The following is a 23,882-nucleotide window of genomic DNA, read 5'->3' on the forward strand; positions in this document are numbered from 1 at the left end:
TCGCTGAGTCCATCTAGGCTGGGTTCAAATCTTGACACGGCAATAAACTGTCATCCTGGTGTATCATGGGGTGGAAGATATGTAAACATGCACGTTGTCCATCTGATGGACGTTAAACTGGCTCTTCCGATCTGTATTTGGCCTTCGCGAAGAGTAGGCAAGCTATTGCCAGCACCTTGAACAAATTAAAAATTCCCGTTAACCTACAGGAGGCACTGAATCTGCAGCACAGCTGCGTCACCAGCAAATAATGCTACACACAACCATTTGTGGGCACAAAATAAGAAGAAAGACCAACACAGACCACAACAAGATTGACATTAAATCATTTATTCCTTAATGCCTCATATTGAAATATTACATCAAAGATTAAAAATAATAACGTAAAAACACGACTCCCAGAGTCGGATAACCAGCTCCAGCATGTCGCTATTCTCAAAACAACAGAATATATTCAAAACTGAGGTAAGTTCTGGACACTGACTGTGCAATTAGCAAAATTAAAATCTGTACCAATAAATAGTGTCGTGAATTCCCCCACTCGATCATCTTTTTGCAGCTAAAAAAACAAGAACAATAAAACCCTCCGACCCCCTTGAAAACCCAAGGTCTGTGGGTGAGGCTCGGAGGACAGAACGAGCACCATAGGTCTCGGGTCCACCAGATAAAAAGGCTGGCCGTTTTGGACATCTCCAGGTGGAGTTTCTTCAGCTAAAAAAACCAAGAATGGTCTTCGGTCCTCAAGACAATTGTACAAAGAGGAATCAAATATACACCAGTGTGCAGGATAATGTAACAATAGTGTTACAAATGGATACCTGAGCTACCCGAGAGCAAAATCTTCCAAAATGAAATGCGTTGCTGGAATGTTTATTTATTATTATTATTTTTTTGTATGTGTTGAACGGAAAGATCGTTCTTTGCGTCTACGGCTTGTTCATAGCCGGAAGAGACTCTCCTATAACCGGGCGGATCCTGCAGCAACGTGCGCAAGCTGGAGCTCGGTCTCAAATGCAAGACCACGTCCATCACGTGCTCATCGAGAAAGAACGTTCGCTCCAAAAAATGGTTCCACAAACACGAGTCACAGCTGTGGGCAATAATAATAATAACAAAAATAATAATAATAATAATAATAATGACACTATCTGCCACAACCCATCTTTTGCAAATAAAATTTCCTGAGATTTTCTTTTTATTTTCCCCACTGCGGTCATTATTTAAAAAAAAAAAAAAAACACAAAGTAGTACAAGACAAACACGCAGGCCGAGGGGTGAGCTGCATACTCGCATGCCAAAAAAAAGGAAAACAACAAAAAACGAAGGATCTGTAAACAAATCAGTGGGAGATGGGGGGTGGGGGGGGGGGAGGGGGGTTAAGGTCTCCTAGTGCCAACAGTAAAGTTTTTAAAAACAATATGTAAACTCGAAATTGAAAAAGACAATAGCTGTGTGCTGCTCTCAACACCAGAAGATCAGCAGAGGCAGACTAGTGCATAGACATCAGGTATAAAAGATTCGGTCCCTGAAGTAGGCTTTTTAATAAAACTTTACATCGCAATGTGGGTCTCAAGTATTAAGGCTTTGGAACCTCGACGTCCTGTGGAACCGAATGCTGACTGAGAAGAATGTCTCTGAAGTGGAAGCGCATGTCCCTCTCCACCGCAAAAAAAAACAAATTCAGCACCTGTGGTTACGAGGTGGAAACCATGGAATCCATGATGTCCATGATTTGGGGTGGGGGGTAGGGGGTGGGGAGAATGAGGGTTAAGCAGCGTCGACCCCATTTAACCCTCACCCCTCAACCCCACCCCGAGAAGCCTCATCGTGTGAATAGAATGGTCACTCCCGGCCAAAAGGGGTCGAGCTTGCTGGTACAGCATCACGGTCGTTTCTCATCACTGTAATGGATGGAAAAATACAATCAAATTTGCTTATCAGATACTCGGACAAACATGAAGGAAAGTGGAAAAACAACAACAAAAAAAAAAAACACAAGGTTAACTACAAGAAGAAGAAGAAAAACCACAGTAACTACAGTAGGAAACGACAGTACTACAGTAGGAAATGAGAACGTCACTTGGTGGAGAGCATACCTCTGCCAGGCTGTACAGTTTACATTTTGTATTCCATTGATTGGCTAGATCTGGATTCGGACCTGAACCAAAATCTAATCGGCTTGTTCTTGTCACTTACCAACTCCTCCACCAAGTTTTGTCATAAGTCATCCACAACTTTTTGAAATATCATGCTATATATCGTATTTGGCCCTATCACTCAACGGCGAAGAATCACTTTTAAAAAAAAGAAGAAATTCTCGGATCCGGATTCGGATCCACCAAAATCGAATCGATTTGTCCTTGCCACACACCTAACCTGTCCACCAAATTTCGGCCGAATCCATCCACAACATTTTGAGATATCCTGTTCACAAACAACCAAACAGACAAACAAACAAGAAAGCCGTCACGCAGAGCACGATACTTGCGAAATCCACCCCCCTCCTGCAGAAAAAAACGTTGCTATGGAGACATCAAATTGTTGTATGGCAGTCCAGCTAAAAATAAGAAAACATGGAATTGCCATGGTACCTGTGTTGCTTGTTCTAATGTCCAAAGAATGGCCTTGCTTTAACTGCAAATTTCCATGTAGGGTCGTCGATAGCTGCTGCAACTGCCCATTTTGCTGGATGTTTGGCCTAAAAACAAAAGAGGAATGTTTATGATTGTTTTATATTGTACAAGTTTATCAGAATAAAGAAATGGGCAAATGAAAAATGACCTGGTAGAATAAACAGTATACTGCACTGATTAAAGGTATTTTAAACCAATTTCAGTGGTTGCTAGAAGACAGGGCAGCATGTAGAATCATACTAACATAATCATAAGACTTTAACCAAACAAAAAAATTACATATTTTGGGGGGCAAACCCTCCTCCCACCCTCACCCTGTATACCTCCACAGACCACAATTTTTCTAATGCCTTGAACAGACATTGGTACATCATGGGTGATTAAGGTTGTCGTCAAGTTTCATTGGAATCATATATGTAGTTTCAGAGAAAAGAGCAAATACCTACTTTGGGGGGGCCAACACCCTCCTCCCCCCCCAATCCCCACAGACCCGTTTAGGGCCCGACATTTTTTTTCAATGCCATGAACAAACTTTGGTACATCATGGGTGTTGAAGGTTGTGGTCAAGTTTCACCAAAATCGTGTGTGTAGTTTTTTGACCGCCTTAAACCCCGATTTTTTTAAATGCCGGAAACATACGTTGGTATATCACGGGTGATGAACAGAACGTTATGCACAAGTTTCATCGGAATTGTAGGTGTAGTTTCTGAGAAGAAAGCAAATACCTATTTAGGGGGTAGGGGCAACCCCGCTGTAGACCCCCCATCGGGAACGATTTTTTAAAATGCCACGAACAAACTTTGGTAAACCACAGGTGGTGAATGTTGTAGTAAAGTTTCATTGGAATTGCATGTGTAGTTTTCTGAGAAGGAAGCAAATACCTATTATTTTGGGGGGGGGGGGGGGGGGGGGGGGAGTGTGAACCAAGTTTGGTCACAATCCCATCAGCAGTTTCGGAGAAGATGTTGCAGTGTTTACGGACCGACGACGCAACATCGCATAAGCTCCCCGGAACTTCATTCCAGGTGAGCTTAAAAAAAAGGAATAATAATGGACTGGATTTCCACTTCAGGAAATCCAACTTTATCCAGGTATGCCTCATGCCTAATTTTCCACCTTGAGATTGAGGTGGAGTCCCCCTATATACTAGGAATAGCAACAACTTGCATTTGATGCCATTTTGTTTCCATCAAGCATGGCGTGCACCAAATCAGTTCCCATGTGTCCGGTTTTTTTTTTTTTTGGTGTCAAGCTGTTTTTCTCTGAGCCCAAAAGAAAGATTATATTACTTTATGATTAATTTTCGTTCTTCCAATGCATCTTACTATAATTCACCAAATGTCCGTCTGTCCGTTCAAACGTACTGCAAAAACGGCTCAACCGATCGCAACGGTATTTTGGGTGGGTATTCCTGGGACCCCTGGGAGTAAAAATAGGCTATATTGTTTTTCCAATTTCTCAAAGTTTTTCAATTTTCCAAACATGATGGAATAATATTTACCGATATGAACAGTGATGTGGCTTTTATCGAAATTCTACAAATACAGTTTTGATTTTGATGACAATTATGAACCTGCCTCGAATGAGGAAGTGGACAGATGATGGCAATGCGCGGGTTTGATAATATCCAAATACAACCGTCATTCAATCGTAATGTTAAATCGTTAAACGATAATCATGTTAATCATTTAGTTAAAGTATCAATTGACAATTGGAATTGAATGAATACAATTACGATTTTGAATTCGTAATTGTGTTCACCCAACCGTACGGAACTTCACATCAGGATTTAAATATTTGTTTATGTCCCGAATGTTGTTAAAAGTGTATTTTTTATATTAATGTTATTTCATTTGTGATTGGAGTTATGCTGTTTGGAATGAAAAAAGAGATATCGAGTTCAAGTGAATGACGAAATGCCATGACGGTTTCTACTTTCTAAACGTGAATTCGCGGATCGCCATATGCAGATTCGCCATTGACTGGGTATGGAACAAATGTACCCGTTTGTTTGCCAACAGGTACGTTTTTCATGGAAGACCTTCACAAACTTGCTGTCCATGTCTGACGTGCGACTGAAGGTGCTGCAGGATTGTGGAATTTATTGGTTTCATGCTTTAGCATTCGCTGTTTCTGCATTGTCTGCTTACTTCTGGCCTCCCACCAGTGCATAGCACGGGTACCTCACCAGCTAGAATAATCAGAGGATTGATTTAACCTTAAAACATAAATCAGAAACCATGGGAAAATTAAATGTAATGCGTGAGTAAAGGTTCATGCCGATGAGCACCTAATTGGAGGTGTGAGTATAAGAAACACATCGGTATTGACATAATGCAGAAATAACAAGAAAAAGAGCAATCCCAGATTGCAAACCCTCACCAGGATGTATTTTCAGTGGTTTTTAAGGCTTTTGTGTTAAAACAAATATGGCGGCAGAACCACGTGACCGATGACGTCATTTTTTTTTTCTAAGCTAATTTATTCCTAGATTATGCTGAAGAAATTTAATCTTGATCGGATGAAGTTTTGTACTTGTCGAATTATGACGTCATAATGGAGGCACCTATGACATCATCATTAACATATTTTATTCCACATGGAGAGTTCTTTCTATTCAGCACTTTGAGATACAGAGGTGCAAAGTTTTTCGTTTTTTCCAAGATGGCGGCCGAACCACGTGACCGATGACATCATTTTTTTTTTTTCTCCACCAGTTTATGCTGACATGGCGCTCAAGAAATTTCATCTTGATTGGATGAAGTTTTGTACTTGTCGAATTATGACGTCATAATGGAGGCACCTATGACGTCATCAATAACATATTTTATTCCCCATGGAGAGTTGTTTACAATGAGCCATGTGTCAATGTTTTCTATTCAGCATTTTCCGAGATATAGGGGTGCAAAGTTTTTCGATTTTTCCAAGATGGCGACCGAACCACGTGACCTATGACGTCATAATCATCATTAAAAAATTATACAGGTGGAGTTGCACCTATGGTGAAAATTTCCCGTCAATCGGACCAACGGTTGCAGAGAAAATCATATTTATTCTGTGCGGACAAACAGACAGACAAACGGACTCAAATGCTATACCCTCTCCTCTGGCGAGGGTAATTAGAAGAAGGAAAGCGAAAGAGAAATGGAGGCACACCATGAACAGAGTAGATAATTACAAGAGATAAGTGTGAGTGAAAAAATCGAAAGAGCTTGAGAAGATTAATTGATTGTGCGTTATGCCTGAAGGAAGTTCCTTGGCTGCTTGGCAAAGGTGACACTGGGTACCTTTTCATTGCCTTCTCAGCAGCTAGACAAGGCAGGAATTTGTAATTTGGCTAGGATGCCGGTGATAACTCGTCTCTCTTGGCGAAGGACATCGCAGGATCTTTAACAACCACCAACTAATGGCAGCAGATGGGATACCCGCCTTAACATCCATCCGAATCCGAAGGACGGCACACACACCGATTAATAACCCTATCTGTAAAACACTGCGTCGGCATTGAACCCAGGCAAACCAGCTAAGAGACAAATGTGTGTAGCATTTGATTGAACCCAAGCCAAGGCCATCCAGCCCCTTTGAGAAGATGCGGATAGGGATAGGCAATAAATAATATACGATAAATAAATAATTATGAATTAAGTTGTTTGCAGGTCAGCGGTCATTTATCGCGTTATACCCAACTTGACAAATGATGAGAGAGAGGAAAACAAATGATGAATTGCGAAAGATGATGGGAATAGAGCCTGTGATTGATGCTGTGAAGAGGAACAGGTTGAGATGGTTTGGTCATGTGTTGAGGAAGGATGAAAGTGACTGATTGAGGAGAGTGATGGAAATGAATGTAGAAGGAAGTAGAGGACAGGGAAGACCGAGAAAGACTTGGCTAAAGATGGTGGAAGAAGAAATGCGGGCAAGGGGGTTAACAAGGAGAGATGCAGAAAATAGGGCAAGATGGAGAAGATTGTCATGGGGACCGCAAGGCTAACCCCCGCTCTAGCAGGGAAAATGGCCTTAAAATGCATGTTGTTGTTTGTTGTATACCCAACTGCCAACTACAATATGATGACAGCACCACACAAAGATGTGCACGAACACACGAGCACACACGAGCGCGCGCACGCACACACACACACACACACACACACACACACACACACACACACACACACACACACACACACACACACACACACACACACACACACACACACACACACACACACACACACACACACACACACACGACCCCCAGAAGTCGCTTTCCATCTCAGACGAATAACTTGACTTTTCCCAATTTGTTTATCTTCCGGCATCTACAACGAATCTATACATTTTGAAACCCAAGTCTGTTCAATTGGAACACCCAATGGCACAGCACCCCACCATTTTAAAAAGAACGATGAGCTGTGGTGTGCTCATTCAATGAATGATCGAAGGATACAAAATGGTGCCCATGATCCACATGACCAGAAACTTCCTGGACACGTCATGTCGCTACTCCTCGATTATAGGGGATCTATCGGGAGGTGGTTCTATAGGGATCTATAGGACTCCTCGTGTATAGGGGATCTATAGGGAGGTGGTTAGTGTATAAACTTGTGTTCTCACATGCAAAATCATCATATCCTACGACAACCTCTCAAAAATGAAAACAGAAAGATTAAGTTGTGAATACAAAAATCAAGCTACGTATAAGGAGGTCACCATTGCTGCTGCTGATGTTGAAGAGGCGAGGCTGTGGCAATGGTCTGCGGAATCTGTTGCCTGAGCAGCTGCAGTGTTGAGCGTGTCGACTCGTTAAAACTGATGTAGGTCGGGTTGCGGTACCCCGACATGCCCGGGACCGTCGGGGGTCCTGCGTTGTAATAGGTGTGCGCAAAGCCTGGCCGTGGCGAATAGCTTCTGGGTTGGAAGAAAGACTGATGAGACGGGATCATATCCCTGCACTGAAAGAGAGACGTGTAAGGGAATCCCGTAATGAGCGGGGAAGGTAATTGCGGCCTTTTGGCTGCAGCTGCATGCCGATCTAGGTCGAGAATTTTCTTGGGACTTCCAGGGCTCCTTGGTCCATTCCTTCTACTGCTGGGAGGTTCTTGATTGGCAATAGATCCCTCCTCTGTAGATAAATGCTTGGTCGCATGGCGGTCCTTGATTTTTCGATCAAAGACCCCATCAGACGGCCCGACTGCCTTTGGTGTTGATAGCGTTTCAGGATCCGATTTTGATTTGGCTTTGGCCGCCTGAGTTTGCACAGGGACAAGGGGCTGCGGCAATGAATGTCCAGGATAGTAATCGACCTGTGGTCTGTAAATGTAGAATGGATCAGGAGAGATAGGAGCTTGCAAGGTCTGGACATAAGGAAGGCCACGATGTGAAGCTGGATAACTAGGAACAATGTAAGCAATTGGAGCGTAAGGAGATGCCTGTTGGCTTGAGGACGTCCTCACATTATTCGGTGGCAGAAAAGGCAGAACAGGTGTTTGAGCCGTGCCACCAACGTTCTTTTTGTCACCTTTCTGGTTAACAGTCAAAGTTTTGGCCTGTTGTGCCTTTTTCACACAGGTTTGCATTCTGCTCTTCCTGGCCTGATCTTGGTCTGTGCAGCTGTGACTTGGGGTTGGTGCAGTCAAACTTCCACCGTGCTGTTTGGAGGTGTCACAAGGTCCTGTGTTTCTTTCCCCTCTTGGCACAAGGTTTTGCTGATGTTCCAATTTTGGCTGCAAAATCTTGGTGTGACTTTGGGTGACATCATGCAAACACCTTTTCTTCTCATTCAAGTCGTGCTTTTCTTCATCTCCATCTTCGTCTTCATCCTTCTCAATCTCCTTTTTTATCTCATTCACAGGTACAGGTGAAGAGTTTGCACTCTTCCCTTCTGCAGTGAGACGTTCCAAAGTGTGCAGGCAAGCCGAAGATGACGCAACATTCAGAGAAGAACTTCGAGCTTTGTGTTCACTATTTGAATGTTGCTCCGTCAGTACGGGAGGTCCGTTCTGGATAGAATCTGAAAAAGATGTGCAAGAGCACAAATCAAATCAACGATACATTTTACGATGATGTGATTATGTCGAAGTTTAATAGATACCCACCATGCTATTGTTGGTTATTATTATTAGCCTGTCCCCATGCACAGCAGGAGATGGGTTTTTGTAATCACTTCTGTGTGTGCGTGTGTGTGTGTGTGTGTGTGTGTGTGTGTGTGTGTGTGTGTGTGTGTGTGTGTGTGTGTGTGTGTGGTGTGCGCTTGCGTGCATGTTTGTGTCTGTCCGGGCCGTAACTTTACCATTTGAGTTTTGTCAAATTTTCAACAAAGCTTTATTATATGATGACACGAAGACAAATTAATAATTTTGTCAAAAGGTCAAAAGTCACCATCACATAAAATCATCAATTTTCATCCAATTGACCTGAAATTTAAATTTACCGTTTCAGTTTTGCCATCAAATTTTCAACAAAGCTTTATTATGATAATATGGAGAAGGCAAATTAATAATTTGGTCAAAGGGTCAAAGGTCAGCGTCACATAAAATTGTCAATTTTCATCTGGTGGACCTGAAATTTGAAGAATTTAATACTGGGTCACTGAATTAGTTCACCAATCAAAAGCTACAAGCCAACGGTTTTTAGATCAAAAGGTCAAAGGTCAAACTTGCGTAAAATCACCAATTTTCACCCAATTAACCAGAAATGTAATTAATTTGCATATTGGTTGGTTGAATTGAATTGATCTAAAGCTGAAAGGTCAAGTCTGCATAAAATCATCAATTTTCATTTTGCATTATTTATAAAAAATATATAAATAACCACCTTTAGAGGCCATTTTTCCCCGCAAAGCGGGGGTTGGCCTTTTTCGGGAACTATGGTTGTTGTTGTTTTTTGGTCCCCTTTTTGAAGCAATGTTTTACGGCCGGATGCCCTTCCTGACGCCAACCCTTTTTGCCGCCTTTAACGACAAACAGGGAATTACCAGTGAACTGGTACTCAATTAGCCGACCTCGGAAGGATGACAGGCTGAGTCAACCCCCTTGGCGTTAATTCAGCGATCGACCGGGATTCGAACCCAGGATCCTAGGATCCTAAGCTGGCACCCTAGCCGCTAGCCCAACACCACGGTGTTAAACCGTGGTTATTTGTTAATATTTGTTAAACTGTTTTGTTAAACAAGTTTGTTAAATGCATTATTTGTTAAACTGTTTTCGTTAGATTAAGCATACGGAAGAAGAAGACGACATCCTCAATACAAACAGATGCAGACGGGCTTTGCATTTTCAGATGCTTTCTAGTTATTATTATATTATTATTATTATTATTATTATTATCATTATTATTACAATTGTTGGGAGAAGCAAATAACAAGGAAAATATCAGAAATTACTCTTTTCATTCAAAAAACACTGTGTGTGGTACGTATCATCCCCATTCTTCCAAACGAGTCTTCCCTTCCTTTCCACATCTTCATTCATTTATCAATAACTCATTGACCCTACTCTTATTACCCTCAGTCTAAACTTCACACGTTCCTACCACAATTGTTCTTAAATTCCTACCACTTCCGGAATCCATGGTCTTGAGCTCTTCCCAAACAGAACATCAAAGCTGCTATCTAGCACTACTTCATGGCCTCACCAATTTCCACAACTATGCATTACTATACCTGCTGATACAGAAGGGAAGAGTACTATGCTGCAGCATCCATATATCGTCATCCCACTGATTTCTATTTACCGGTGTGTGTGTTTTTTTTTTACAATAAAAGAAATAAACAAATAATCTATATTTGTATATTTTTATTTTATATATAAAAATATAAATGAACAGGATTATAAATAATTAATTGACATTGACATCATCGCCCAGACAGCTCAGATGGCAGAGCAATGGAACGGTTCAGCAGTGGACCTAGGTTTCATTCCTGGTTAGGGCGTGTAATTTTCCCCACACCTGTCAATTAATTATATATAAAAATACATTATATATATATACACAAAGAATTAAGTTAAGCACCCCCCCCCGTTTTTTTACAACCTCGCACATTACAAGTTTGTTGTCGTCAAAACAGTGTAATATACCCATGATATTGCTATATTTTCTGGAGAAGTGATATTATGGTCACATAAAAACATAACAATCATGCCGTTTTCAATATTTTATTCTGAATAATTTAAGGTGAAATTTTTTGGGAATTTTAGGCATATTTTCACCTCAATTTAAGTATGGAGCTATAGGTCCATCACGGACAGTGTGGATGACGTTTATGTTTTCTAACGTACAGTCATTGTTCTGAGAAGACCTCTAGCAATCTTTGCGTCAATAACGTGTGTAGGACCCACGTGATCGGATCACTGACTCAACCAATCACTTTTTTTCACTTTGATCACTCAATTTCATCAATGGATAATTGCTAATGTCATACCAATCATTATTTGATCTCACATACCTTAGAATATATGCCAATGTATACATATACACAAAGAATATATATTAGGGGGTGCTTACCTTAATTCGTTGTGTAGGGGTGCTTAACTTAATTCTTTGTGTATATGATCAAGCACATACATGGACAACCATACTGGTTAAGAAGGCAGATCCCAGTGGAGATGGAGAAGTTCAAATAAAGAGACAAAGCTTACTATGGTGAGGAGGCTGTGACGTGTGTTGGTGCCCAGATGATGGCGCAGGAAGTTTGGCCTGCAGGGCAGCCTGCCAGCGCTCTGCCAACAGATTCCTGAGTTGTGAGGATTCTGTGGTTTGTTTGTCCATTTGCGTTGGAATTATGATGCGGAGTATAGGTGGGACAATGTGAGGACCGACTCTTGGACAAGAGTCAATTGCTGGTGAGAATGGTTGTGTACGCCGGGGCTTTCCAGGACGAGAAGATGGAGGCTGTGTATTATCGTCCACCATTGGCTTTTGCCGGTAAACTCCAGCCGCTGGAAAAGCTTGGGATTGTGAGGCTATGGAAATCCCATCAGCTTTCGATTTTGTTGGTAAGCAACTGTCTGCTGGAAGAATGTGTTGGACTGTGGGTGAAGACAACGGCCTGTCGTGCTGCCAGGATCTCTGTCCAGAGACAGCAGACAAGGAAAGCTCTTTTGATATTCCTAAGCTGGAGAAAAGAGGCCTAGGTAGAGGTTGCGCTGGCTGAGAGCCTGGAAATTGAGTAGGATGTCCGTTGGAAAGGTTCCCTTTGGTAGAGGAACCCGGTGCCTGGGACAGGTGGTCTGCATGAGGATTCAAGCCGGATAGACTGACAATATTTGAAGTTGGCCAGCATGGTCCTGCAGGCCAGGCTTTGGCTTGATGGCGACTTTCTGACGATGCAGGCTGCAAGTGTGACGACTTCTGCATTCCATTGACCCAAGCAGTCAACTGAAAATAAATCAATGAAGAGCCAACGTTAGGCAAAAAATGAAAATATAAAGCCGATAAATAAACAAAGATTCCTAAAGTGTTTAAAAGTTTTCTGCAAATCAACATTGCATGGATCCTCCATAAAATAAGGCATCGCAATCTGGCACTGAAACAACAACGCTCTGAAAGCTGAAAATGCAATTCATACGTCACATAGGGATTTCATTAAAAACTGAAATTCTAACCTTCAGGGCAGCAAAACGTCTGGGGTTGAAATGTTTCGAAGGACACGATGTCCTCCAGATTGAGTAAAGATAATTTTATAATATGCAGAAAGCCTACCCCTTTTCAAATACCTCAACAGCAAAATCATTTCTGGTTTCATGACATTTCTTTAAATACAATATATCAATACCAGAAGGAAATCGATACTGACAGAGCCTAGATTGACCAAACAAGCAAAGAAACGAATGAATGGACAAGGGAAAGGAAAAGGAAAATTGGGAGAGCGAGAAAGAGAGAAGAAGGATGAAAGAGTACATATGAATACATTCAGTCTGACCTGGGGGAAGCTTGAAAGCAAGCACTGAGAGCTGCCGGTTCTTGTTGTATTACCAGGTAGTTCATTACATGTCTCAGAAGACTCTCTTCGAACGTCGTTCTCCGTTGAAAAGACCGTCTGCTTACGCACCCCATTGGCAATGCTGGGGGTCTGCAAACGCAAATAAAAATGTTTTTAGTCATAGAAGAAACACCTGTAAGACGTTTCCTTCACTCAACAACACCCCAGCATGCGCTTCCTTTTCCACCTGTAGCCTTCCGACCAGCAGAACCTCAAACGCAATCCAAAAGATGTCATTACACCGGAAGAATATTGATGAGTTTTTCCTTAAATAAGTGAAGAAACAAATACACGCTGCCACAACATGCATTTGAAGGGACAAAACTTCCAATCTTAAGTTGTGTGCTTTGTTAACGTTATTTAAGGTAACAAAATGTTAGCTTTCAGATAAAGTGTATTCTTGAGAAATAACGTTTTTGACGAAAAAGAAGGCATGACAAGCTGTAATGACCATATTATGTAGTCACTCCGTGTCATACAAGCACAGACTTCATTAGAGTTGCATCTTTTGAAAAGTCTGTTGTGTGCTGATACCCTGGCACAATTCTACACCCTCGCCTCCAATCTAAGGTTCGCTGCATCGTCGCCTCGGATACAATGTCATCCGCAGATCCAACTTGTGATCAAATCCAGGTTACCAAAGCATTCACAACATATATATATATATATATATATATATATATATATATATATATATATTACAGTCGGACCTCCACATTCGCAGGGGATACGTTCCTGGACAATGTCGTGAATGGCGAATCTGTGAAAGTGGAGGCATTTTTTGAATGGGGAGGAGGGGCCCGGGGGGGGGGGGGGGGGGGAGAAAAAAGATGGGGACAGACAAACAAGGGATGCAGGTAACAATGAGGGGTAAAGGAGAAAGCTAAGGGTGGACAGAATGGATACATAACCAAAATTTTTAGGAGGGGTGGGGGATGGTTTAAAAGGTGTAGAAAAGATAATGAGTTTGCATGGGGGATGATTTGAGACGGCGGAGGGAACAATTGCATTGAAGTGAAAATGGAAGGTGGTTCCACAGGCGGTTAAAAAAGAGGAATAAATGAGTGGAGGTGAGAAATGGTTCTGGAGTTAGGCAGTTTCATTTGGAGGGGGTTGCTGCTGGACCACGTGCATCCTGCACCTGAGGGGGACAAAGCACGGAAAGGGGAGAGGGTGCAAGTCTTGACAAGGCGCCACCCGGTTTTAGAGGAGGGAGACAAGTTTGAAAGCTCATTCTTGAGATGGGTCAGATGTTGTTTTCTGGCTCTCCAGAGAGTAGACACACGTGTTGCGAGCTTTGTGGAATTATCTGAGGTTGTCTTCAGTTGGATTTGCCTTCCAGGAGGAGAATGAAAGTTGTTTTAAAGCAACTGCCTCACCACAGGATTCAGATTAACAAAAGCATTAGTATGGGTAATATAATTGAAGAGATGGGATTAATTTGTACATAAGAGAGAACAGGTTTCTGTGGAAGAATTCCCAGGCTGAATTAATATCAGCAGCGGTGGATATAGGAGACCAGTCTTGATGTGGCAAAAAAAAAAAAAAAAAAAAAAAATTTCTTTGTTTTTTAAATCCGCGAATATGCAGAGCACGAATGTAGAAGCAGGTCAACGCGAATAGGCAGGGTCCGTGAATGTTGGGACCGCAAATGTTGAGGTCCGACTGTATAGTTGTCGTCCAATTATGGCCAAAAGCTTAGCCAGGTGTGCTCTTTGGCAGTGCTTGGGACCAAGTTCGCACCTGCATCCCCCTCTGTTGCATTTCTGCGAGTGAAGCAGGTGCTGGGGATGAGAAAAGCATTCCAACCTTACCAAGAAATCCCAAGGTGAAGTCTTTAAGCCTTGGCGAGGAGTCGAAGAGAGACGTTCACGGGGCCGAGGAATGATCAACATTTTTAGTCACTATTAATGAACTTGTCACTTTTGGTCATCATTACATTAGCTTAGAACTCACCAGAAAGAGAAAAAAAACCTACCGTGCTAATTTCAACTTGCTCATCAATTACTGGGGCTCGCATGATAACCGAGAGGTATGCACACTCACCTCATGTCTAGCCCGGGTTTGAATCTCAGCCCCGCTATAAATTGTTACCCGGAGTTTCACAGGCACGGTGATTCCACAATGTGTGCGCCATCCCTTGCATGGACAATAAACAGGCATCCTGTCTGCCGGGATTCCTTGGTCGACGTTAAAGACATCATGATGTCCTTCGCCAAGAGTAGGCGAGCTATCACTGGCACCATAAACAAATTATAAATTCCTGCTCTAGCCTACAGGAGTATCTTCTTCCTACATCAGTGGCACAGCTACGCCCCCAGCAGATGGTAGGACCCGCAGCCATGGGCTGCATATACAAAAAAGGAGGAAGAAGACAAATTACTGCATCCACAAGAACGTTCTAACCAGAGCCATTCCCGTATTTATGTGTTGAAGCAGATAAACGAACGGCTTTAGTAGATTCTCGTCTTGGCCACAACAGAAGTGATTTCAAGTTAGCCTCGATCCCTGGCAGGTCAAGCGCGAATGCAATGTGCTCGGGTGAAAGCACAATCGCTACCAAAGTTTCCACTTGCATGTTTAAGATGTCTGTCGGTCGGAGATGAGGAGGCGTCATGCATCCGCAGGCTGTGCTCTCGACGCCGAGACAGACGGTGTCCACGGCCACGAATACGCACTCGCCGCTGCCAGTCATCGCAGCGCTCTTCTGATCCATCGCTTTGCTCGGCTGGGAAGTGCTTGATCATGGCTTTGTCGAAGCATCGTTCGAGAGCTGCCGCCATGTATGCGAGATCTGCAGAAAGCAAGCAGGTTTGTTGTAACATTACAGCTGATGGTGAAAGGTTTTTCTGCATCGGAAATCAACAATGAAGCAAATACTATAATAAATAGGAATGACTTTCACCATAAGGTTAGCAAGATAACCTAAACATGAAGTGGGACATTAGGAGACATCATTGTACTTCTGAGTGAATCGCAAAGACATGGCAAGATGAATGGACAAATATATTTAGGATTTGAACCTGGCACCCTGTGGTGTTAAAGATCCCAGGGTGTCCTTGGCCTCTTTGGTGTAAAAACCTGAGCAGAGCTTACAATGCGAGGCTGCAACGTTCAAATCCCATATAGATTTGTCCAAAGTCTTGTAATGGATTTGCAATTCACGTAGAAATACAATTACGTCTCCTAATGTCCTAGTACGACATTATGATACCCATGCAACAAGATACTCTTCTTATTATTATTCTTCTCTTCCTCTTCCCTTTACAAGGGGTGAGGTATAATGGCACCAAGTTATTGCCCTGTCTTGACCACGATACTCCTCCAATTTCCCCTGTCCTCAGCCAACTCTTTCCACTCTCCAACCACTCCCACCGGATTACTGATATTCGTCCTCACGCAATCTTCCGATCACCCTCAGTTCATCCATCCTACTTCTATACACCCTCTTCACTCCCGCAATCCTCCTAACCCAGTTCTCGCAAACCTGCAGTATCTGTTGTTGTCTTTCCAGACCGTAAAGGTAGGCCAACATCAGAACATTTCCTTTCAATGTTCTTGATATCTATTTGTCTGCCATTAATCCCTCCACCCTACTCCAGGCATTCACACCCACCTGAATCCTCCCACCACCCATTCGTAATCACCCCACCCTCATGTCCTTACTATCCTCATGCCTGTCACAATCCAATTTATAGATCAACTTTCCACCATCCTCCATAACTGGTTTCTATCCCTCGACGATGCACCCTTTCCTGATGTTCTTCCACACAAAACTTCTGCAATTCCCCTAAACGCATCTCCATACTTCATCCACTCCTCCTCCAAACCTTCCGCTTCTCCACCAAGTTGCTCAAACCTGGCCCTCATTCTTCCCCTTGTACTCCACGACGATGTTTCCCTTACACTTTCCTGACCTAATAATCTTCAGACACCTGCCCTCCTTCCTTTTCTTCATCTGTACCACAAACACAGGTTATGATAACATCCGTACCACGAACAGGTCAAACGGGAGAGCATGTTACCACCCGACTTATGCTGTTCGAGAGCTTACAATTCCCAACCCTCCACAACTGTCGCTTCCTTAGCACCACCAGATCCAATTCTGTTCTATGCGAGCTGTTCACTCCTCGAGGTAATCTTGTTACTTTCCCACTTTTGAAAGAATAAACCAGCTATGGCCATCCCATTCCTCGCCACCAGCTCTCGACCCTCTCTCTTCCTCGTTCCCGAACCAAATTTACCAACACATTCCTCTTCACTTGACTCCTCTACTCCCATATGCGCATTAAGGTACCCCACAATGCACAGCATCACCTCAAGCTCAAACATTCCCATCATCCTCTCCAGTGTGTTCCTGAATTCCTGCTTCTCCACTCCAATTCTTCCGGTTTGTGGCCAATATACCGACATAACACACACAATTAGCTTCTGAATCATTACCGATGCCATAACTATCCATCCCTCCCATCTGTTTCCATTATGACCATGTCGGTATGTCGGTCGAGCGAAACCACGGATACTATTATTCCCACGCCATTACTCCTTCCAACCCCACCCGCATGTAACAGCTTGTATCCTCCTACCAGGAGGATAATAATCCTTCCCCCGTTTCCTTTCCATCTGGTCTCCTGCACACACAACACTTCCAACTGCTGCATCATCTCCACCACCTCAACCCCCTCTCCCATCCATTGATCCCACATTCAAGCTACCAAGCCTGACCTCACTTCTGAACTGCTGCCCACCTGGCAGAGATCTTGATTTTCGGTTTGGGATGTTCTAGTCATCAACCAGCAGTGCTGCCTGGGCTGTCCTATAGGACACTAGATTATAATAACCTGTGCGTGCACGCACACATCCTCCATAAACCTTGTGTGTGTGTGTGTGTGTGTGTGTGTGTGTGTGTGTGTGTGTGTGTGTGTGTGTGTGTGTGTGTGTGTGTGTGTGTGTGTGTGTGTATACATATATATTATTGTGGTTTTCCATTTTTGGGGTGTCGCCTCTTCTATAACTCAGGACGGTGTGTCTACGAGTCAGCAGATACCGTTTGCAACTATTGACTGGCCGGATCCTTTCGCTCAAAGTCGGTTTCCTGTGCCGGTGAGCTAAGCAAGGCAAATGGAGACCACCGTCCAGGTGGTTACGTGACAGACCCTAATCAGTCAGCCGAGCGAAACCAACGTCACATAACCGCACATGAGATCAATCTTTGATAACAAATCCAAGCTGTCCAAACGCCTCAGCAGTCTTTTGTCGCCATCAAAACGGACAGGACAAGTCAAGACACAGTTTCTTTAAAAAATGGCCTTTATTGCCCGCAACACAAAAAGGAGCAAGTATTTACAATGGCAGGCCAAGCAGGTATTTACAGGCATATGGAACAATGAAATATAGGCTATGTGGCCGCGGCCTCACGTGGGGTCGTGGGGGCCAGAAGGGGGGGGGGGGGGGAGGGGGCATCAATGTCTATGTAAATGTGTACAGTGTCGTGCCACCTCGTGGTGGTCAGAAAGTATTACAATTTCATTCTTTACCTGGGCAATGCTGATGTTAAAGCACTCTTCGCACGGGGAAATTTGTCCTCCCTTCCCCCAAAATATGTATATGCAGTATATCTCTCCTCCTCCTCCTGAGCCCTTTGAGCCATAAATCACTGCCCATTCCCACAAAAAGTTACAAACTCTGAGAGTTCGCTCCACGCCCATAACGTGCTTCGAGTCGAGCCAAATGTTGAGTGCAGATAGGTCTTCCCCGTGCCGCAGTTTCCAGACCGACTGAGAAAATCCTTGCAAAAGCTGCTGTGGGTGGGGCCAAAGCGGCAGTGCGCTAATCAGCAGCCGTATTTGCACCAAGAGCTCGTTTTGATCCGGCTTTAGGCCCTGCCCACGCTATTCAGGTATAAAAGACCCATAGGGCAGGATCTGAAGGCTGCTGGTTTTGACTTCGGTCCTGGGCACTGGGTTTTCGGCTTTGGTCCTGCCTGCTGGTTCTGGCTTTGGTCTTGTTGGCGGGCTGAGCTGTGAGGGTTGAGGCACTCGGACGGATGGAGCGAGCAGGCCATATGACTGAAGCCAAGGCACACTGCATATATCTTTTAGTTCTCACCCAGTAGGCTATTATCTTACACTTCTTTACTCAGCTTTCGTAGTATAAAGATTGTTCTGACTGAACTCAAAGGAGCTCAACGAAAAGGCAGTACGCCACCAACTGTACTTTTCAGAGCAACAGCACAGCTCCTCTGGAGCAGCCACCGATTCATAACGCATTTTCGATTTTCTCTCCTACACCTATACATGCTTACACGCACCACACCTCGTATCATCTCCAACCCGCAGCATAAGATACCACATCAATTCCTCCCACCTTTACCCCTCCTTTTAGCATTGGGTCACGGGAGCACGATTGCTGCTGCCCGGTAAGCGAGAGGCCGTGATCCTCACACTGTTTTTCTAATCTTTTCTCACCTCTTGTGAATGTCTGATGGGCGTCCTGTATTGTGCAATAGTGGTAGATAAGGCATAGGTTAAGGATTTCCTTTCGTCCATTTTCTTTGCTCTGTACGCACTTGCTTGCATTCTTCATTTGCTTGTGATAGCTCACTGTACATTTTGATTTGCATTCCCCCATTGTTCCCTTTTGTGTGCACCTTCCCCTCCCACCTTGAACATTAAAGCCCTTGAGTTCCCTCCCCCCATTTTGCATGATCCCGTTTGTGCCTTGCAAGTAATTTGAATAAATCCCTTGTTGACGTTCATTTCCAGTATGTCCGTGCCCATTTTTTCCTCCATTTGTCCAGCGCTGTTCACACTTAGATCAGCTCGGGAGATTATAATTCCCTGACGGATTGGTTCGTTAGTCAGATATGCACCCCACGGTTTAATGCTCGCCCGCATTAGGATCTAATTAAGATAAGGGTGGTGCATAATCCAGGGCGAGTGCCCTGGCCAGGAGCACATGTGACCTCTAGTTAAACGGTAATATACGGCGGACACTGGACATGTGGTTAACTGGTTGGCACTCACGGTTGACTAGCAACCTGCCGCGGCACAAAGTCACTAAGTTAGTCATGCATGGTAGTCTCAGGCCCGGTAAGGTCGAGGAAAGACGAGGATAACCCCCTCCCCCACCCCACGAAGTCACGAAGTTAGTCGTGCATGGTAGTCTCAGGCCTGGTAAGGTCGAGGAAAGACGAGGATAACCCCCTCCCCCACCCCACGAAGTCACGAAGTTAGTCGTGCATGGTAGCCTCAGGCCCGGTAAGTTTGAGGATAGACAAGAATACGCCCCCCCCCCCCCCCCACTCACCCCCACCCTTCCGTAGTACACCCAAAAAGTAAGAAGTAATGTTTTTTAAAGCTGTGTATTCCTCTTTGATATGTCACTTGTGTGTGTGTGTGTATATATATATATATATATATATATATATATATATATATATATATATATAAAAATACGTCATTTCACTGATTTTTTTTTTTTTTTTTTTTTTTTGTAAACAAGATCGAGGCTCGTGAAAGAGCGAACATTAATCACACAGAAAGACAAACCGACACATAAAACATATAACATAGGGAGCGGTAGACAAGATGGGGAGAGAGGGGGAAGGACACAAACACAACATTTGAGAGCAGGGACCGAGAGACATGGAGAGATCTGAGAGAGGGCGAGGGCTTTGGGGGGGGGGGGGCGTGGGAAGGGGGCAGTGGGAGAGGTATAAAACATATGGACACTGCCAGGACTTCCAGGAAAGAAGTTGGAATTTCAAGCAAGGTGGATCTGGGGTGAATTAGCGGGGGTAGAAAAGATCAAGGTTTTGGATGGGGGAAGAAAGGAGATGGTGGTGAACAGCTGTTTTAAAGACCTGGAGGGAGGAGTGGGATTGAAGGGAGTGAGGGAGTTTGTTCCAGAGGCGGGAGAGAAGAGGAATGAAAGAGTGAAGGTGAGCGGAGAGCCGAGATTTCGGCAGTTTAACCATCAGAGGGTTGCTGGCAGATCTTGTGCGACCTGTAGGAATATTTGGGGGACAGAGCACAGAGAGAGCTGGGGGCGCAAGGCCGGAGAGGAGTCGGTAGAAGACAGAAAGACCACCTACCTGCCTGCGGTGAGTGAGTGAAAGGCCCTCAGAGATAGCTTCATCGCGGGAGATTCCAATAATTCTGAAAGCTTTGGTTTCAACAGCGTGAAGCCGAGCTAGGTGTGAGGCAGGAGCACCGGCCCATAGGGGAGAACAGTATTCCATTGAGCTGCAGATGAAAGCCTTGTATGTGGTGAGGAGCTCAGGTGTGCCGAGGAAGGACTTCGCACGACGGAGGATGCCCAGTCGGCGACTGGCTTTGGAGGCCAGCTTGGAAATGTGGTTTTCCCAAGAAAGATCATGGCAGATAGTGAGACCCAAAATCTTGAGCGACAGAACTTCTTGGAGAGGATTGTTGAGAAAGTAGATGGGAGGGTTGTCCAGTCGATCTTTTCGGAGAGACATAGTAAGAGTGTGAGATTTGTCAGGATTGAAAGACATGTTCCACTTGTTTGACCAGTCTGTGATTTTGTCCAGGTCTTCAGAGAGTGAGGAGGCAGCAGACTGCCGATCTGAGGGATGAGGAATGGAGCGGCAGAGAGTGGAGTCATCAGCAAAGAGATAGAGAGGATTTTCGAGAGAGTCAGAGAGATCATTGATGAAGACCAGAAAAAGTACGGGGCCCAGAACACTGCCTTGGGGAACTCCAGCCTGAACAGGAAGAGGAGATGAGAGAAACCCATTCAGGGCCACACGTTGACGACGACTAGAGAGGAAGTCCGCCAGCCATGCGTGGAGATTTCCATGGATACCAAAGGAGGAGAGTTTGGTGAGCAGAGCGGGGTGCCAGACCGTGTCGAAGGCACGTGATATGTCGAGGGAGACAGCTCTAATTTCCTGTTTGGCATTGAGGACCTCCATCCATTGTTGAGACAGCAGAAGCAGCATGTCCAGAGTAGAGTGACCTGGTCTGAAACCAAATTGATGATCAGAGATCAAGCCATTGGAGAAGAGGAAAGATTTCATATCAGAAGCAATGATGGATTCCATGACTTTGCTGATAATTGGGAGAAGGCTGATTGGTCTGTAAATCCCTTGTTGACGTTCATGATGGGGAATATTATGAGTGGAAGGGGAGATGGTTGAGAAAGAGGAGGGGAGAGAGAGAGAGAGAGAGAGAGAGAGAGAGAGAGAGGAGGGAAGGGGAAGAGAGGATGGGAAAGGGAGAGAGGAAGGAGAGGGGAGGAGGAGGGGGGAGGAAGTCCTAACAACAACACAACAACATGCATTTTTCAGGCCATTTTCCCTGCTAGAGCGGGGGTTAGCCTTGCGGTCCACATGACAATCTTCTCCATTTTGCCCTATTTTCTGCATCTCTCCTTGTTAACCCCCTTGCCCGCATTTCTTCTTCCACCATCTTTAGCCAAGTCTTTCTCGGTCTTCCCCGTCCTCTGCTTCCTTCTACATTCATTTCCATCACTCTTCTCAACCAGTCACTTTCATCCTTCCTCAACACATGACCAAACCATCTCAACCTGTTCCTCTTCACAGCATCAATCACAGGCTCTATTCCCATCAACTTTCGCAATTCATCATTTGTCTTCCTCTCTCTCAACGATACTCCGCACATCTGTCGAACCATTCGCATTTCCACCCTTTCCAACCTTCGTTGCTGCTCTACGTTCATTACCCATGTCTCGCTCCCATAAATCATAACACTTCTCACACATGCGGCATACACCTTTCCCTTCAGCTTCAACGACACTCCCCTCATCATCAGCACGCCACTCAGTTCCCGAAACTTCTTCCATGCACATCTCACTCGAGCAACCGTTGCCGAGTCTGATCCACCTTCTCCATTCAGCATGTCTCCGAGGTAGCAAAATGTTTTCACACCTTCCAGCTTCACGCCGTCTCCAAGATCCAACTCAACATTTCCTCCATCTGCAACTCCCTCTGTGCACACCTTACATTTGAATGTAGCTGCCACACTGGTTAATGACCCTCTCAGACCACTACATTTTTGATGAACCCACTCAGCGCACATTGTACATTGAATGGAGCTCACTCCTACACCCTTCCTACACACAGCACAGGGCCACTTCCCAGTTCTTTCCACCTCACCACATGCTTTACCACTTGCCATCACCTTCGTCTTTCCGATATTCACCTTCAGACCTTTTGTCTCCATACATTCCTTCCACGTGTTCATCTTTTCCTTCAGTCCATCCATACTTTCCGCAATCAACACCAGATCATCTGCATACAACAACTCCCACGGTAAACCCTCCTTTACGTTCTGAGCCAGCACCTCCATCACAGCTACAAATAGTAGTGGACTTAGTACCGACCCCTGATGCACTCCCACCTTCACCTCAAACTCACCACTGTTCCCGTCCTTCGTCCTTACAGCTGTGCGCACTCTTTTGTACATTGCCATCACTACTCTGATCAACCATTCCTCCACTCCTAACTTCCTCAATGCCCATGTCAATACTTTGCGTGGTACCCTATCGAATGCTTTCTCCAGATCAACAAACCCAAGAAACAACTTCTTCCTCTTCTCCATGTACTTCTCCTGCAACTGCCTCACAATGAAAAGCGCGTCTGTCGTTCCTCTTCCTGGCATGAATCCAAACTGCATTTCATCGATCTTCACTTTCTTCCTTATCCTCCTCTCCCACACCCTTTCCAATACCTTCATTCCATGCTCCAATAACTTTATCGCTCGGTACGAGCCACACTCCAGAGGGTCACCTTTCCCCTTGTATAGAGGGACGAGGGTACTCAGTTCCCAATCCACTGGAATGCGGCCTTCTTTCACCACCAGATTACAGATCTCTGTCATTCTCTTCACACCCCAACTTCCTGCTGCCTTCAACATATCTCCCACAACTCCCGTCGGCCCTCCCGCTTTTCTACCCTTCATTGCTTTTATCGCTTCCTCAACTTCCTTCTCAGTTATCTTCTCTGCCGGTCCTAAAACAGGGTTACTCTCTATGTTGCCATCCCATTCATTCTCTGTATTCAACAGCATTTCCATATATCTTTTCCATCTTCCTTTAATTCCATCTGGGTCGACAATGATTTGTCCCACTTCATCCTTCAAGCAACTCACCCACATCACATCACACCTCTTTCGCTATCTGCTTTGCAATCCTGAATACTGCTCTCTGACCCTCTTCCGAATCCAAGCATTCTCCGAACATTTTCCTACATGCCTCCTGCGCCTTTGCTACCTCTTTCTTTGCAG

The 23,882-nt window shown here is 44.4% G+C and overlaps 1 protein-coding gene across 1 annotated transcript in view; it reads right to left on the reverse strand.

The window, feature by feature from the left end:
- Positions 1-314: 314 nt before the first annotated feature.
- The window catches only part of CECR2 (CECR2 histone acetyl-lysine reader), an 85,315-nt gene continuing 61,747 nt past the window's right edge, over positions 315-23,882 (reverse strand). The window contains exons 14-19 of the mRNA XM_068109613.2: positions 15,189-15,406; positions 12,553-12,702; positions 11,270-12,008; positions 7,344-8,643; positions 2,592-2,698; positions 315-1,901 (exon numbers count right to left, since the gene is read on the reverse strand). Of these exons, the coding sequence (XP_067965714.2) occupies positions 1,843-1,901; positions 2,592-2,698; positions 7,344-8,643; positions 11,270-12,008; positions 12,553-12,702; positions 15,189-15,406 (2,573 nt within the window). The 3' untranslated portion in view covers positions 315-1,842. The remainder of the gene's footprint in view (positions 1,902-2,591; positions 2,699-7,343; positions 8,644-11,269; positions 12,009-12,552; positions 12,703-15,188; positions 15,407-23,882) is intronic.

The sequence above is a fragment of the Myxine glutinosa genome, chromosome 1 (assembly GCF_964187855.1).
Source record: "Myxine glutinosa chromosome 1, kmMyxGlut1.1, whole genome shotgun sequence".
NCBI classification, from domain to species: Eukaryota; Metazoa; Chordata; class Myxini; order Myxiniformes; family Myxinidae; genus Myxine; species Myxine glutinosa.